The following is a 19,159-nucleotide window of genomic DNA, read 5'->3' as shown; positions in this document are numbered from 1 at the left end:
AGGTCTGTTCCAAATTTTGGGGAGCACCATGTCAGAATGTGGAACCTGCACTGCTTGTTATGTCATGCTGTTATACAATTTGTAGAGCACACTATCACACTGGAGGGTATCCTGGCGTGACTGTAATGGCCACAAATGCAGTAATTAGTTGCCAATCGGATGTGGCATTTTACGAGCAATTTCTTTCAAAACAACCACTTTAATATTCGCTGGCTAAATATGTCTTGAATAATAGATATTTGGTCTTCTTTGCATCAGATCTATTCACTGCCACGCACAGTCAATCCCACATTCTTTACATAACTTAATACAAACAATTCATATTTTGTACTGTCTAACATTTAATAAACTCACTACGTTATACGAATAAAGACAACAAACAAAAAACATATTAGACCTACTGGAATTTCAAATGGTTGTTCATCTTCTTTTTAAATAAGACAGTCCTACTTGACATTTTTGCTCTAACCTTTGAACTTCTATAAGCTCAAGTCTCTGTTAAAATTTTTTTGATCTGTTGTGATGGAAAGCGCCCTAACACCATTGTTTTACAAAACCAATCCTCTTATTATAATTTACCAAACAATTTCCTGCTCATTGAGGTAGCACCCTGTGAGTGGTGAGTTTATACAATAGTGCCACTAATCACACATAAGAAGGTGGAATGAGTTGGTTGCCAGTGTTAATATTCAGGGGACAGTGCTCTTGCGAGTTGAAAACAAAAGGGAATTACTGTCGTTTATACAAATATTTTGTATTCAGTTTGATTGGTTTGTATACTGTTAAAGTACTTGTTGAACTAGTAAAGTATCTGTGTACTGAAAATGATCCTCTTCAAGTGTATATATATTTTTTTCTCGTTTTTTGTTAGTCGTTAGCTGTGGACCAGAAAGATGCCTGGTCTGTACACACGATTGCACATGTGTATGAAATGACAGCAGAAGTAAAGAGTGGTTTGAGGTTCATGGAGGCTACTGAAAAAAACTGGAAGGTTTGTACAAGCCATAGTACTGTGAACACACCATAGTGTTGTACACATAGTCACAGTTTATGTAAGTATTGAACTAGCATGCTTTGCAGAAACAATGAATCCACAAGGATGCCATTAAAGTTGATAAGAATATCCAACAGAGGCTTAAGGAGCATTTCTTCCCAAGAGCTGTGGTTAACACTCTGCTCTTATTGTTTAGATGCCTAAAAAAGTATGATTAAAGAACTTTGCCATTTCAAGTAAGGGGTATTATCATTGGCCTTTTCTGTGAGGATTGCAAGTGAGACTTTAATGTTCCCAGAATCCATGCCCTGTCGACCTGTTTCACAAAAGGTAGGGAATAAAAGTTGAAACATCGTTCTTGTATATTCAGTCCTATGCTTGTAGCAAATTTCTTTTAAGAAATGTTTAAAAATTCTTTGAGTGTACAATTTTCTTTTATTAAATGTTAAAGAATTCTTTGAGTGTACTTAGAAAATTACAGAAGCTGTAGTTCTCCCACTTAGCATGTTAATTTTTCACTAGAAGGAACGTTGTACAAGTATAAAGGTGGAAAAAAGTGTGAAATTGAGTATGTTTAAACCCCCGCCTGCAGTATTCAGAATGTGGTGGTCGCACCACCATGAGACCACCGGCTCCCCGGGGAAATGGCACGAATATTCTGGCGGTGCTGCAGCCCGCATTGCCAGGCATATTACGAGTTGCCTTTTCACAACCCTTTTCATGGCGTGCGCCCTGAATGAAAAGGGTGGCTGAGAGGCAACCAAAGGGGCCCTAATTTATTAACCCAAAAAATTGTATTACATAATTATAATTTAGTAACTTCCCACCCTATAACCTCACAACCTGCACATAAAATTTAATTAAAAAAAACTAATTTACACTAATAATATAAATATTTATCAATAAACTAATTATAATTCATTAAATATTAATTATTAATTACAGCACTTCCCACAGTATAACCCCAAAAACACACAACACACACACAAAATTGTATGGACAAATATTTACACAATTAACATAATTATCAAATTAATAATTGTAATAAAATAATTATTAATTTGCTACTCACTCTTTACCCCTATAAACCCCAAAACCCACACCTAAAAAAATTCAATTAAACAATTAACATAATCAATTATTTAATATTAATTAATAATTTATGATCAGTTTAATAAAATTATTTCCCACCCTTTACCCTTAGAGACCCCACAACCTGCACCTAATAACATTAAATTAGACAATTCTACATAATTTTCAATTAATTATTAATCAAAAACTAATTATAAATTAATTAAAAATAAATCACTCCCCACTCTTTACCCAAATAACCCCACAACCCGTACTTTAAAAAAACACAATTAACATATTTAATTATTAATAATGTTAATTAACAAATTATTAATTAATTGAAAATAAATTACTTCCCACCCTTTACCCCTATAACCCCACAACCTGCACCTAAAATAAATTACACAATTAACATCATTATTAATTGATTAATGCTAATTAACGAATTATTTAAAAATAAATTACTTGCCACCCTCTACTCCATAACACCTCAGCCTGAACCAAATAAAAATTACACAATTAGTATAACTAATTGATTTTAATTAACTAATTATTAATTAAAAATAAATTACTTCCCACCCTTCACCTCTATGAACCCCACAACCTGCACTTACATTTTGCATAAAAGTTTTATAACACAATTAACATAAATATATATCAATTAAATAATGTATAATGAAAAATATTCATTAATTTATTATAATTAAATTACTTCCCACCCTATACCCTTATCAATCCAAAACCCGCTACAGAACTAAAAATCTCAAAATGTAATTACATTAGTTATCTACTAAAAAATAAAAAAATATTTGAAATATAATTATACAAAAAATTAACATTATATACATTTCAAGAATATACTAAATATATAACAATAATTACAAAACAATATTGTAAACAACCATAGTTTTGCAAACGATATTAATAACTTGGATATTTTAAAAATCAGTATTACTTACCTTAAAATCGATATTCTTGCTGACGATATTTCCATGTCACGATATTTGAAACTCTATATTTCTGTAGGACAATACTTTACTTTAAATTCTGTTTTTTTGTCTGAATACCGCTCACAAAATGCAAATTTCATTTACAAGCAATAAACTCCGCCGAATACGAATTCTATGATGGGGATTTTTTTCTTTAACCACCTTTTGCCATGTGTGGTGGACTGTGTTCCTGCCAGTTTGCTGAGGCTGACGAAACTCCTTGGGTGATTTGGTTGCATAGTTAGATATATCTCAATATGAGCAGCCTACTTTCGCTTGGACATGCAGCAACAATTGGAACATTTTGCAAAGCAATCAGATTCACACCATCTAAAAATCCCAAATGAATTTGAGGCAAGACTTGTGATCAGTTCCAAAAATTGAACCGAACTCAATTTTCCCACTCAGTTGATCAATGAATACAGCCCTAATTTATTCATGATTTTATGGAGTTTGACAATGATGGCTTATTTTTGTCAAATTAAAGTGAAGTTTGGGAAAGTGTATTTGCTCCCTTTTTCGACATGTTGCCTTCCACACTGGCCACCTTATTCTGCTTTTATATTAAAACGTTGTGAGACACCAAAAGTATTTACTTTGGAGTCCACTGTGTTCATTGAACGTCATATAGTATAATGTTATATAGCGCATCATTTTTTAACTCTTTGTGACTACCTACATTCACTATATTACCACAGCCATTTTTATAGCATACATAATGTTGCCTATCTATAACAAGAGATGCTTACAAGTTAACTGATGGTTGCCCTCCAAGAATGTCTGATGGAGGAAAGCATGCAAAACTTTTTAAAATGGTAGCCACTCAGCAGTTTATTGACAATACTTCATGAATCTGCCATTTCATCTCAAGGTTATGTTCTGTTATTTTAAGTACATTTGTAAAGCGCAACGGTTACCCAAGAGTACCTTAGCTCAACAAATCAGATCGTAGGATGACATGCAGTCCCAAACTGCTAAAGAGCCATGTTTTCAGTGCGTTTCTGAATGACATCAAATATGGGGAAGCTCTAAAATGGAATGATCGGTGGGCCCCCTGAAAGGCTAGAGCCCTTTTGCCCATGCCTTAAAACGTCTCTGGATCAGGTGCATGGCCAGATAATTCCGTTCTGGCCTCCACAACTGTCCCTCCTCGTGTCGGATGGGGCATGAACGAACAACACTCCAGGGCTCTTCTTGATGAGCCGGGTCGTTAATGCCCCGGCATGGACAAGGCGGTTGGTCTCTAACTCGCAGCACCTCCTGGCAGGCCCTGGGGCAGACCCCACAGCCGCAGCCCAGTCTCCCTGGCACCACAGCCATAGGGAGCTCCATCAGACTCTGTCCCCTTCTCTCCTCGGCTTGTGTATGGCACCTCTGTCGACATAGTTGCCAGGTTTTCAGATTTCTTATGTTGGACATTTCCATGGTTTCAGTGCTTTTATGAGTTACATTCAATGACCAGATATGTGACACTTGAAGTGACACACTCTGGTGAGCAAAATCAAGCAATAAAGTCCATGGAAACAGATAAATATCGGAAATTACATCCTTATGAGTCACAAGAACCTGTGAGAAGATCATGAAACTTCTGCAAAGCTCCTGAAATGAAAGGGGCAGTAACCTGGTGCGCTTGGAAGCTGATCGGACAGTAAAACAAATATGTAACTGCGATATTAAACAATCAGGTCTTTCAGAGGCAGTACTTCATTAACGTATTTTAAGTCACTGTACAGCATTACCACAATTAAAGAGTGTGACTGGACCCTTTCAGTCACTCTGTCCGTCCACATCAGGCGGCTGCTGAACTTCCTTCATCAGTACTAACACCCCCACCCGCCAGCTCCGTTCCACCGACCGTGCCCTCGCCACAGTCCCCCGCATACGAAGAGCGACCTCCGGCGGCAGATCGTTCTCCCATCTCGCCGCCAAGACATGGAACACCCTCCCCACCCACCTACGGCAGACCCAAGACCTACTGACCTTCAGAAGATGCCTCAAGACCTGGCTTTTCGAGCAGTAGCAGCATTCCCCAACCCCCAGCGCCTTGAGACCCTCACGGGTAAGTAGTGCGCTTTACAAATGCCATGATTGATTGATTACATGGGGGCCACCTTGCAGCAGTAAACTTTATTGTGGCAGGTAGGCCATATAGCTGCACGCATGTGCGTGCTGCTACTGACCAGTTAGTGCCAGGAGAGGTTGGCAGGTCAGCCTGTGCTACATAATGCAAACAAAACACTGTTCAATCAGGGCGAACCAGCCAGACCCATCAAAGCATAACAGATCACCCATTAGCTGCTGTGCGCTTCCTGTCACTGTAACCTCCCAAAATGGCTGATTCTACAAAGCATGAAAAGAGGTAATACACTCAGCTTTTTAGTAAGCTGATTTGCGTGACATTCTTGTGGTAATGCGGTGTTCTCGTCATCTCTGTCGGACCTCCAAAGGTCTCCAAGTTGCATTTGCTACCCCGAGTGGGATAGGTGTGCTCAGACGTGGGTCCCGTGCTCACTATGCCACCGGATTCAAGCTAGCCTGGCTGATGAGGGGTTATACTCCGAAACCGGTCGCAGGATGCTTGTCTCTGGATGTGATTCAGTGGTTGGAGAGGGAGTAGTCCTCAGATATGAAGCATCTCTGTTTTAGTTGCCTACAAATGAAGTCCAAGAGGATTGCAATCCAAGGGAAAGAGAAAGTCGATACTTCAGCTGTTTCTGGGCAGTTGTTTTCTGTTCTGCAGTGTGGAAATCTGTGCTTTGATGAAGAAATGCAAGGGACACCTCGGAAATCTTACATTTGAAGGCGAGTCTTCTGACTAGCATTTGCAGATGCTAAGGATGATCTGTGTATGGATTCTAAATGCTATCTCTTTCAAATAGTTAGTGGTTTTATTTCTCACCAACTTATAGAACATGTTTGTCATTGGCATCATATATGTATAAATATTCAAAGCAATGTTTTTTCGGAGTATTCTTTTTAACATTTCATCTTTTCATTTCAGGAGTGTGACATGCTCGCCTGCCATAACTATTGGCACTATGCTCTGTATTTTATCGAAAAGGTAAGGGAGACCTTTAACATCTGTATATATATTTTTTTTATTGACACTGCTACAACTGTGGTATTTTAGGTAATGTTCTGTTCGATCCCTTACTTATTACCGAAATGTTTGGTCAACGCTGATACAGTTGTGTAGTATACTGTAGTATTTGTTTATGGAATCCATAAGGCAACAGGGCTGGGCAGTAGGTTTAAGGCCTTGTCTGGAGTTTTCAAAGTGGACCATCTATTAAAAACGGTGGATGCTCCATTGACATATTTAGAGCGTCAGTGACATCAATGCAATCTGTAATATAGTGGACAGAACATCTGACATTTTGGGGCGTTTGTCCCTAATCTGTCTAACTTTGAATAAGTTCCTTAGTTTGTAACATTAGTCTGATTCGTTTTTTTCTATCACAAGATTGAGGGAAAGTATTATCTTTTAAAGGTTCTTAACATATGCCATGTTAGAGCTAGCATATGTGTCCTCCCTTTACAAACGTCCAGGGCGTGAACTTAACTACCCTCTTCTATGTGGAATGAAACCACCATCGGAAAACAAGTAAATGTTCAAAACATGGATATTCGCTTGCTTTATGTCTTGGCATTTTCTTTTTAAAAAAAACAACCCTTCACGATTGAGCTGTGAGGCTTTTCAGCTGCTTTTCTCTCACCCTTGACACTTGACACCGCTACTATGGCCTTAAGGCCAGCAGTGTGATCTATTAAAACTTTAAATGCAAAAATGAATCAGAAAAAACACATACACTTTCAATTTATTGTGCAATTGTTCTCCAAGTTTAGGATGAGGGTCTCTTACTGCAAACTTCAGGATATGGATCTGCTACTATGCGCAATAATAGGGGCTAATGGTCATTGTGAACTAAAAAACACCAATACTGTCCCTATGTGTTTTCTGACATGGAAATGGCTTAGAAATAACGTTATATATGATTAAGTTATATGAATGGCTTTATGTGCTCCTCGTTTAAAGCCTCTGTTGGCTCAAACTACAGAACTGAAATTCTAAAGTAAAATATTTTACTGAAAATCTCATCATGTGGTCGACTAGGAACCAAGCGGTATATTGTACTAAGGTTCTCCACAAAGTTATCGGCTGTACTGCAGATTAGTGATACAGAAAGGATTATCCCGAAACTGTTGTGAAACACAAAGTCACAAACTGCATTACAAAGTATATTTAGTTGTACTACAATAGTAAAATTGAATTACTATAAAATGCTATTTACAAACCTAAGTGCAGAGACCTCCAGCTCGCCTCTTTTCAATCTGCCGGGATGCCTTGCTTATTCAGGTAGTTGAAGAGGCTTACATCTTTAATCAAAAATAATAGTAATATTCATATGCCAATTCTGATTGCAGAGCTCTTCACACATATAAGTCCACATTTTAGTAGTAAATGTGGGAAGGTTAGGAGGGAGAGGATGGAAATTCTGAGTTCTTACTACTAGGTGAATGAGTTTATCAGGAGTAACAAGGGATTTAGAGAGGGCTAATGTGGGGTTTAAGGCGAGACAGATACCCACCCACAAAAGAGGACGCCCATTGCCATTGCTATTCATAAACTACACTCCCAAAGCTACTACAGCCATAATGTTCCCAAAACAGTTGCGAATGTACTCCAGCTCAGACCTAGAGTAAGTCCAGCAGCACACATCGTCAACCACTAGAACTGCAACTCACTTCTAAAATCCCTTAGGAAATAATGTTACAATACATTAACTTGTTTCTTCTTTTGAAAAATATATATAAATGTGATTTGATCTGTAAAAAGTTGTATTTGATAAAAAAAAGAATTACTATACAACCATTCGTTTTTAAATAGACATTTTTACAATTTAAAAATAAATGTAACTTTTTTTGTAAAAAATAAATTGCATTTATACGTTTTGATACATTTTAATACATAATAAATCAAAATAAACATTTTACTTTAGTTGGACTTTTTAAAACCTCTTTAAACAATAGTTAAGTGTTAATTAAATATAATGAAATTATTTTTTAATACAATTTTAAGATCATATGCTGTAATATTTTATTGATGAGGTTTAAACATTCCATATGTTTAATTTACATTCAAAGTTAATATTACATTATTTTTACTAATGTTTATTTTTTATTTTTTTAAGTTTAATAAGCTTTTGACTTTTCCCTGTACTTTATCATAGGAAAGATCTCTGCTCCCGAGGCAGAGACCTCCGCTTATGTCTGAAAAACTACTAGTAGTAGTAACTTTACACTGGTAAATTGGGCTCCAACTCCTGGTTTCAGGGGTACCTAAGTTTACACTTACATTCTGAAATGGTGATTAGACACCGCCCTGGTTGTAATGGGGCGGTCGGAAGACCGCCACTACTGCGCACCCGCGACTTTGGCTGTCCGTGGACCGCCAGACTCGTAAAAAAGCCCTTTGAAAGCAATCACATTTATGTATTCCTCTCATCATAGACCATGTGTCTTAACACATATAAATTATACCCCACCCAGTGCTAATGAATACACATTATACGGAAAAATGTTATTGCTTGATTTCTGGAATGTACCCCACTAAGATTGGCTAGCATTTCCTACTGGTGCTACTGTTTTACTTTTTACTGAAGATGCTTTCCGGTTGATAGAGAATAGCAGACGTTTCATTGGCTGTGTTTAATAAACTGTCAAACATGAGAGATTGTGTCCTAGTTAGACTTCTTGACTACAAATTAAAAAAAGAGATAAATCAAGTTAATGTATCAACGCTGATAAGAAAAGAGGCTGGTGTTTTTCTTTGTTGTAGATTCAAATCCTTTAGGTATTAGCCTAGTCCCTTGGTCCCTGTGTATTAAGTATACACGACTTTCAGTGTATTCCACTATAGAGCCAACATAGAGGTTTTAAGTGAGTTCTATGTTCCCGGTTTTGCTCCTGATGAATTGTGTCCATACATATTTTGTGCAGATGCTAGAAGGCCTCCATGTGTGTGGTCTGTTTATAGGAGTGAGAGGGCCTTTCAGAGCAGGAACCAGTTTAAATGAAAAGTGAAAGTAATTACATTTTGTAAACAAATTGTTTACAGTCTGCCCACCATTAATTTTGAGAGTTTTACTCCTCCATTCATCCAAAACCAGCAGAGAAACATGATGTTGATACTATGGGTGTCCTTAAATTGAGTTTGACTCTCCAATAACCCCAGTTAAGTAGCCAAAAAAGAGCCTCTCTCGTCTGTATGCATTTCAGTGACAAGAGTCCGACACCTGTTTCCACTTCCCTGTTTTTAGATGATCCTTTCTCCAGTTGTGTGACAGTTCCACTAATGCAAATGTTGCATTTATCATGTTAATTGTTTATTTTTTGCAGGGTGAATATGAAAGTGCTTTAACAGTGTACGATAAGCATGTAAGTATTATATGAGCATTTTCATCGTATGTTGAATAATACAACGAGGATGAATATAGAAACGCTGTAAGTAGGTGAACTTCTTGAAGGCATTTAATCGTGTTCATAAACTGTAAGGACGGAGGTTTGTAAATGTCACCAGGGCCCTGAGATGGCGGTGTAGGCCCATGCTAAACATGTTGCCAGCTGTGTATTTTTGTATAGTCGGTTTATTTTGGGGCGCTGACCATGGACATGTTTTAGGGGTCACCAGGATGTCACAGCTGTGATCCCTGGCTTGACCCCTGTGGCCCTTGCCACTATCCTTACAGCTCCCGTATCAGAAGTTACGTGCACAGAAAGGCATGAAAACTATCCGCAGCCAGATAGATCTAAGGAACATAAAACTATATTTGTTGCAAGTGGGGCGGACCCCTTTAAAACTACATCTCTGTCTATTGATATCACTGAGCATGCGAACAGAGCAAGAAACACATGCGGAGAAGGAAAGAAGAGGGAGTGCGTGTGGAGGGGAAAGATTATGAGGGGAAGTGAGGGGATTACAAAGAAATCAGGGCTGACCAGTGTGAGCGAGAGTGAGGCAGCTGAGAGCGGGATTTGACACATAGAGAGGAGACCAAGAGACAGCTGAGAGTCGGAGAGGGAGAGGTATTGCGCAGCGGCCATGGTGGCTGACTCAGGAGCGTGCGGCTTAGGGTTCGATTCCCGGCACCGGTGGCAGCTCAGCCCAGCACCATGTGGCTCTGGGCAGTAGCTCGCTTAATCTTCCCGATGTCCCCAGCGCCTTGAGACCCTTAGGGGTGATTAGTTCACTCTTTACAAATACCGTGTTAGAGGGAGAGACCGTGAGAGCAGAGGGGGATGTGATCTAAATGGAGATAAATGATAAAGAGATAGCTAAGAGAGACAGAAAGAAAGGAGAGAGACTTGTGAGAAACTTGATAAAGAGACACATGGTCAGTGACTGGCTACCGCCCCCCCCCCTTATGACCTCACCACACCCAGAAACAGGAACATAAGCATGGTATCTTTGGAAGGCGGGAGGTCTCAAGACCCCCCAGCCGTATTTATTAAGTTATAAAACAATAACATTTTTATAATTGCATGATAAACCGTTATACAAAAATCAGCAGGACATTAGATACATTATTGTCAACAAATGTGAATGACTATCCTTAACAAAGACTCTAATACAGATTGTTTCCTAACCGAGTCTAACATCCTCATCTGCATTTTTGTATACTAACATTTCTGGGCCAAATGGCAAGGTCGCTAACCGGTGTCAGGTCCTACTAGCTGCGCCTCAGATGTGCGCATGCGCAGCCGGGCCCGGTAATTACCCGGTCCACGCCGTGAACTTCATTTACCCACTAAAGGAGGGCCCTTACTCTGCGCCATCCGGTGACGTCATGAGTATGCGCACGCGGGGTGGCTACCAGCCTAAGGAAAGCGTGACTCCCCAACCCGCGCCCCTTTGAAGCACCAGTTACCTTGCCCCTGAAGTTCTAGGAGGGGCCAATGGCCCCTCCCCCTGGGCGGGAACCTCCATAGGATGATGCCCGCCCCCTCAGACCTTAAAATAGTTGCTCACCGGTCATGACCTTACCGCCACAGGCCAGCATTGTTGACCGACGATCTGGCCTCCCCCTTCCCTAGACCTAAGCCAGGAGCGCGCTTACCTTGCAAATCCCTCCAACCAGGCCCAGACATTATTAGACCACAAGACGTTCGCTGCCTCAGTCAAGTGCACCCTGTCCCTCAGGTAGAACCGCTCACCGCAGATACACCCATGTGGAATCGTCTGCAACCGGGGGGCTCGAAATAATTTGTCCAACTGTGTGTTGATCCTCCGTACCGAGTGATTCAACGCCCTAACCGAGTCCCCCCCTCGCCACTGCCACCGAGGGATAAGTTGCGACCAGACTACTGTGGAACCCGGACAAGTCCTGGCCACCCACCCCGCAGTGGAAATGATCTCCTCAATAAGCAAGCGCCTCCCAAATTTTGCCAAATCATTCTCCCCCAGGTGAAGTATCACCACTGAGGGGGGAGCGGGCTGCTGAGCTAATAGTCCCTGAAAAAAGTTCCGAAACTGGTTGAGGCATAAACCCCCTCTCCCGAAGAATGAGATATCAAACCCCTTTTGCGCCACCTCCTTCCTACGGTCTCCTGAAAGAAAAACATGTTCGGGACGCCTAACATAAGAGTGGCCCACAATCCAAGTCACCAATTTCTTGTGTCCTCCGTGCTGTGCCGATGTCGGTGGTTAACGCCCGGTAACGAGTTCCTCCCCTGCGTGACAGGTTTGAGAAACTGCAAAAAACCAGAAACATACCAGGCGTGTGCACCATCCTGTATACAATAAAGGACCTGTTCCCACAGTGAGCAGTAGATTCATGTATCCATTGTAGTTGTCATATAATTTTTAGACAAACTGTAGAGCAAGTGTTTCAATATCATCAATGCTACTTCAAGGTATGGCTCACTATTCAAAGAGAAGAAGGGTTATTCAAACGAGATGAGGAAAAGACTGTCTTTTTATCCAACAATAGTAGTGTCTAAAACCACCCCCCTGTGAAAAAAGTGTGGGAAAGGAGTGATGGCGCCTCACGGTAGCAACACCATAGAGGATAAAGCAGGAAGGTACTCGCCTGCTACCTCAAGATCTCATCATCAGCTGCCACCACTCCGTAGAAAGGAAATGTGTGTGGGAAAGTGTAGACAAGAGACTGGGTAGTAACCCAAAACGCAAAAACTGCTAGGGTGTGTATAACAAAGAGAAGAAAAGTTGTGCAGAGAACCGTGCACCGTAATAAACCCCACAGTGTATGTACACAGATTTGAGTTGGTTCACACTAGCTTTCTACTTTTTATTCTATGCTGTGTGACCACTCACATATAAAATGCCGACATGTTTCATTGCCATTTGGAAAAACTCACGGCAACTTCTTCAGGGCGTGGGGTATTGTCATTTCACCCTTTAGCCTTGCTTGATCAGTTAAAAGCAGTTCTGTTGGAAAAAAGACAAACAAACAACACATATCCAAAATATTTGGCTTCTGGTTCAAAGGGGCCCATTACTGAATGTACGCCTTTCCCAACTGAGTGTCCCCCAAAATGTTTACCGGGATGTGGCCCATCGTGGGCATACCTTTACCCTCGGGCTTGTATGTGTATAACAGCGGTCGCTTGTTCAGGGCTCATCCCCTCGACTCCTACCATGAGTCTGTAAACACATAGTGAAAGACATAAATTAGAAAAAATCGAATTAAAAGTTTTCTAGAGGAAACAAATATCGATTTCCCTCCATGCCCTGTGAGATAAATAGCTGTTTCTCTTGATCTAGATCCTTCCCTGTATTGCTGTTGTGTAATTCTTCAAGTATAACTCCTGCTTTGCGGGGGTTAGCGGGGGTTGGTCTTGTATCAAGGGGGGTGCTCCTTTTAAATTCTGCCCGCTATATGGGGAGTTATCCCTCCTATGTCTCGCTCATGGTACGCTTTTTAGTACCTAATGCGTGGCTCATACTAAGTGTATCTGCTGGTATGTAGTGAGGCCAAGCTCTTAATAAAACATTGCTAGGCTGTTGCTTTACGTGACGGGTCTGTGCGTACCCTTTTTAAGAAAACCCCCTCGGTCGAGCCAGGTGTACTAGTACAGGTGTCCCTCCACCTGTGATCTGTACCACTTTTTAAGTAACCCCCTCTGTTTTAAAAGGAAAAGCAAATAGTCGGACTCACCGGTATTATGTCCGTGTCTGGCATTCGCTCAGCACTGCAACAACGCAGCCGCTGTCAGCCGTGACTAAAAGCGTGATCTCCCGGATCACGTGGCTACGCTATGTCGGTCCCGCCCATTTCAGGTCGTACTTGTTGGCTGGGCCGACAGAACGCGCCATCTTAGAATACCTGTGGATACCTCTACAGGCAATCAACTTCTCAGTATAGGAGCGTCCGTATACCTGGGGGTCTCGTTTATAACTGTTGATTTAACTCATGGATGAAAAATACAGACGTATCATCACCCAGGAGTTCCGTTTGTAACTATTTGCTTGATTCATAGATAAACGTCAAGTGTAGTCTGAATAATGACTATATCTTACAATACTGCAGTGAACGGTGTCAATAATACCGGGTGCCCCTAGGTGTCTCATACTGTGGTCCTGGTCTTTCATTAAGGAAAACCACTCCCATATCGCGCCCTCCTTTTGCAATATTCGTACATTGACCCTTATGGCTGGACTCATACTGACCATCAGGGGGAGGAAGGAAGAGCAATGAATGAGTGGTACATGGATTATGCATAAACCTTATTCCACTCGATGGAGTCATTCAATCCAGTCTGGTCCACGCCCTCCTGATAAATCCAACGAGCTTCCTTGCTGCTCAGTCTGGATTCCATATTAAACTGGTCTCCCATCACTCTTTTTAGTACTACCCAACGTACATCTTTGGGGTCATGTTTGTGATGCTGAAAGTGTTGGACCAGTTTTGTACTCAGTTTTCCTGCACGTAACGTGCTCAGGTGTTCTTGAATCCTAACTTTGACCTTCCTGGTGGTAAGGCCGATGTAATGTAGCTGGCAAGGGCAGGTCAATCTATAAATAACGTTGGATGTGTTGCAATTACTGAATTTATTCAGATGCCATATACGGTTATTTACGAGAGTGACGCTTTTAGTGGCTGTTGTGAGCCTACATACAGAACAGCCTCCACATGGGTAATGTCCTTGCGGAATGTTATTTTCCCGTGGGTCAGATTTGGTTCTGGTATGTACCAGTTGATCACGTAGGTTTGCCGATCGTTTAAATGCAAAGCGTGGTGGAGGCATTTGCATATTTGCAGTGCTTAGCAGGTGCCAGTGTCTACGGATGATCTGCCTGATTTTGGTGGATAGGGGGCCAAAAGTGGTCACCACAGGAATGCATTCACCCTTTTGTTTAGAAGTTCTTTCCAGGAGAGCCGCACGTGGCGTGTTGTATGCTCGTTTTTTCGCCTGCCTGATTACTTTCTTGGGATAGGCTCGGTTCTCCAGTTTGGTAGCCAATACATTAGATTGTTCAGAGTACTGGCGTAAGTTGGAACAATTCCGGCGATATCTTAAAAACTGGCCCACAGGTAAGTTATCTCGAAGTGCTCTGGGATGATATGACCTGTAGTGCAGCAGGGAGTTTTTGTCGGTTGTTTTATGGTGCACCTTAGTAACGAGCTTGTCATGCTTGGCCTGTATATCCAGGTCAAGGTACACTGCAGATGTTCTATTCACCGCCCAAGTGAATTTTAAGCAGACATCAAGACCATTCAGCCAGTTAAGGAATTCAGTGAGTCTCTCCTCCGAGCCCTCCCATATACACAAGACATCATCTATATATCTCTTCCAGAGAACGATGTTCTTCTGGAAGAGATTCGTGTGGGGATGGATGTGGTACACCTCGAACTGGCCCACATAGATGCAGGCCAGACTGGGAGCAAAGGTAGCTCCCATCGAGGTGCCCGACACCTGGAGGTACACCTGTTCTTTGCACGAAAAGAAGTTTTTAGTCAGTGCGATCTCAATGCATTGGAGTACAAAAGTTTGAGGAGTGTCATAGAACCATTCCGAGTCCCTCAGGGCGCGGGCTGCTGCCACCAGCGTGGCTTCCTGAGGGATACTCGTATACAATGATTCTATGTCTATTGTAACAAGGAATTGATTCACAGGGTCGTATGTTATATCCTCCAGGATTCTCAGGACATCTGTGGTATCTTGGACGTACGAGGGTTGGGTGATGACACACTCCCTCAGAAAAAAGTCCGCAAATTGTGACAATGGTTCTAAAAGGGATTGGATGCCCGATACTATTGGACGTCCAGGAGGGGGTCGTTGTGGCTTGTGAATTTTGGGTACAATATAAAAAGCCGGCATCCTTGGTTTTAAATTGATCAGAAATTCTGCTTCTTTATATGTCACCCATTTCTTTTCTTTGGCCTCTGTCACTAATTTGATGATAGTGGCCTGAAGATCATTTGTGGGGTCCCGCGCCAAAGGTTGATAATTGCAGCGGTTCCCCAAAAGCCTGGCCACCTCGATGTCGTAATCCTGAGTGTCCATTACCACCACTGCCCCGCCTTTATCGGCTGGCTTGATGGTGATGGTTTGATTACTTTGTAAACTTTTTAAGGCTTGCCAATCTCTGACGCTCATGTTGCTGTGTGCACCATCCTGTCATAACATGTCAATTCGTACATAACTCTTGTAACGTTCGGACGACCATCTCCCCAGTCTCTTCACATTCTCAACTGAGAGACCCCTCGCCACTGCCTCAGTTGCTGCCCCAATCCTAAATGAGTGGGTGCCGAATTCCTTTGGATCAAAACCTGCCCGTCCGACCGTTAACTCCAAGACTTGTCTAAACTGATACCTAGTCAATGGTGTACCATCGGCATGACACAACAGTGCGCCCCCCACCGTGCCCTCCCGCTGCCTGCAGAAAGCCTCCACGTGAGAAACCGGGCAGCAAGGGTTAGCCCGAGCCCGGCGGAGCACTATAGTGTGACCCCGAGAATCCTGATCAGTTTTTGATCTCTGAATTGTTATCCACAGAACGTCCTCCCTGATCTTCACGCCGGCCCACTGTAGTCCGCCCACCCTATCAGCCTTTGACACAGCCACTAACTCCCCAACCCTCAAAGCCCCATAGAAGGCCAGGGAAAATGCAGCCTTGAACAAAAGTACTTCCCACTGTGAGCTACATACACTGTGCAGCGCCCCCAGTAATGCTGTCAGCCCTGCCAGTCCAATGGGCCTCCTCTTATCACCCCGGCAACCTTGTAAACGGCGCCAACCCCTCAAGGCCTTGCGTACCAGAAAGGTGTTGGTGGGATCCCGCATACCCTTACCCTTTGCGAAGAAGGAGACCGCCGCCCTATGTCTGCTCGCAGCCCCCACTGAGCGCCCTTCCCTGTGCATCGATTCTAGGTAAGCTGCAAAACTGTCCTCCTGCGCCCACCTAACCTCCCATTCCTGCCCCAAAAAGGCCCGGTAAGACAAAAACGCCCCTTCGTAAGCTGTCCTGGTCCTGGGGGCTAAGCTAGCAACCACAAGGTCTTGTAATCTGGGGCACCAATCTGCCGGGAATTGCGCTGGCTGGGGGTCTGCCGCAGGAAGATGTTCCCTGAAAACCTGCATTTTAAAGAGAGAAAGGGAGTCAGCTGCATTGTTGAGGATGCCAGGGACATGCTTGGCTCTGAACACCACATTCCATTTTAAGCATTGCAACACAATCTCCTTTATGAAGCGCAGTATGAATGGACAGCGTGCCCCCTGCTGATTTATGCATTCCACAACTGTCATGTTATCCGACCAGAACACCACGGATTGATTGCATAAGTGTTCCGGCCAGACCATCAATGCTACCCATATCGGGAAGAGTTCCAGGAAGCCAATATTGGCGGTCAGACCCCATGTTCTCCATTCCGCTGGCCACCACTGGGCGACCCACTTAGTCCTCAGGATGGCACCAAAGCCCGCACTCCCCGCAGCGTCTGTCCATAAGCCCAATTCTGCTGATGTGGCGGGAGGACCTGACCACACCACTCTGCCATTGAAATCCTCCAGGAATGCCATCCAAATAAGCATATCCTGGCGAACCTCAGATGACAACCTCGTGCGGTGATGTTTCTCCCGTAACCCTTTCATGGCTTGAGCAATGGAGCGTGTAAAGGGGCGTGCCATTGGGATGACCCGAAGGGCAAAATTCAATTGCCCCACCACTTCCTGTAGCTGTTGCAATGTAACCTTGTCTTTGCGTAAGCATTGACGTAGGGCTGCTCTAAACCTAGACACCTTGTCCACAGGCAACCTGAAGCATCCTTCCACTGAGTCAATTTCGATACCAAGGAATTCTAAACAGGTGGACGGTCCGACCGTCTTCCCCGGTGCTAGCGGGACCCCAAAAGCCCGCATGAGCACACAAAATTCCTTCAACGCCCACGCACACTCCTGAGATCCCACCGCACCCAAGAAAAGGAAATCGTCCAGATAATGCATAACCTGCCGGTGGCCCGTCGCCTCTCTCACGACCCATTCCAAAAATGAGCTAAACGTCTCGAAATAGGCACATGAGATGGAACAGCCCATGGGCATGCATTTATCCATATAGAACTTGCCATCAAAAGTGAAACCTAATAAATGGTGGTCCAGAGGATGGACTGGGAGGAGACGGAAAGCAGATTCTATGTCTGATTTTGCCATCATCGCCCCTGGCCCCAGCGCCCGCAATAAGTCAACTGCCTGGTCAAATGAGGCGTACTTTACACTACAAATCCCCTCATCAATTGCATCATTCAATGACGCTCCTCTAGGTGCCGACAGGTTGTGGATCAGTCTGAACTCCCCCCTCTCTTTCTTAGGTACAACCCCTAGTGGAGAACACACAAAATTGGGAACAGGCACCGTCTGTAAAGGGCCAGCTATCCTACCCAAAGACAGTTCCTTGCTAATCTTAGCAGCCACCACTGTGGGGTTATGTTGCACTGACAGTTGGTTCCTGCAATGTGCACTACCTGTGTACCCCCCTGCCGGGATCCTAAAACCTTGTGAAAAACCTTCCTGAAGTAGAGTGGCCGCTGTGTGATTCGGGTACCTATTCAACCAAGGAATCATTGCCAAAACATCTATAGGGGTAGGGATAACCAAGTGATCGGCACTACTCTGGCTTCCCCCTCCCCTTCTTACTGTGGTTGCCCTGCTTAGACCTGCAAGATGACTCGGGGTGGGAGGGGTGACCGCAGACTGCACATGCATGTCTAAATCTACAGGTGCCAGGGGCCCTCGTGCAGGTGCGCTTATTAAAATCCCAGCACACCCCTTTTCTCTCAAACCCCCCCCCCCCTACTCCTACCCGGGACCTCGCTCCCCTGGGCCGACCGAAAGGGGTGTTGAGGTCTGGTGGAGTACCCCCTGCCCGCGCTGGTGGACTGGAGTGGGGCTGAGCTCCCTGAGAACTGCCTATGCCACGACACAGAATCAACCCTATCCCATGTCAGTGATGAGTCAAATTCTTTAGCTTTCCTGAAATTAACATCATACTCCTTCCAGGCATCCTCCGGGTACTGCTCGCTCCACCCCACAATCCTACTCTGGTAGCAAGCCAATGGCGCCTGCACATTAGGAGGCCGTTTGGACATGATGGTTGTGAATACTGCGAAAGCCCTGACCCAGTTGAGCAAAGTTTCCTCCACCCTAAATCTAGAACACTGTGCCCTCCATTCACTAGGAAGCATCCATTCCTTTAGTGTCTTCGCATGTTCCATTTCCCTGCTATCAAGTAGCAACGAAAAAATGTAAATATATTTTCCCGCCCAAATCATTTCTTTCGTTGCCTGGGACACATGCTGTGCCAAATTCTCACTCCTGGAGGGAATTGACCCATCTCCCAAGAGAGGCAGCGCCACCTCCTTACCATTTCCTTGTACCCGGGCCGGTTGACCACCATCTGCGTTCGGTTGAGCGGGGCTGGAACCTGAAAGTGAAGCAGATGATGGTACCGCAGCTCTGTCTGCTGCCGCTGCCGATTTAATCCTTTCTACCAACTGCGCCGCTTCCGCCGCGTGATCTGATGAAGCAGGTAACACGCCCCCCTTTTGTAACCAAGGCAATAAGGCCGCTATTTGAGATGCCAATTCAG

General features: G+C 43.4%; 1 protein-coding gene across 2 annotated transcripts in view; it reads left to right on the top strand.

The window, feature by feature from the left end:
* TTC38 (tetratricopeptide repeat domain 38) overlaps positions 1 to 19,159 on the top strand; it is a 508,844-nt gene that overhangs the window by 315,794 nt on the left and 173,891 nt on the right. Inside the window, exons 7-9 of one of the 2 annotated variants that reach the window (XM_085652407.1) lie at positions 872 to 991; positions 6,056 to 6,115; positions 9,454 to 9,492. In XM_085652407.1, coding sequence (XP_085508533.1) covers positions 872 to 991; positions 6,056 to 6,115; positions 9,454 to 9,492 — 219 coding nt within the window. The remainder of the gene's footprint in view (positions 1 to 871; positions 992 to 6,055; positions 6,116 to 9,453; positions 9,493 to 19,159) is intronic. The other variant, XM_085652408.1, reaches the window with a different exon arrangement.

The sequence above is a fragment of the Triturus cristatus genome, chromosome 4_1 (assembly GCF_964204655.1).
Source record: "Triturus cristatus chromosome 4_1, aTriCri1.1, whole genome shotgun sequence".
NCBI lineage: Eukaryota > Metazoa > Chordata > Amphibia > Caudata > Salamandridae > Triturus > Triturus cristatus.
This window is presented reverse-complemented; position numbering and strand designations above follow the sequence as displayed.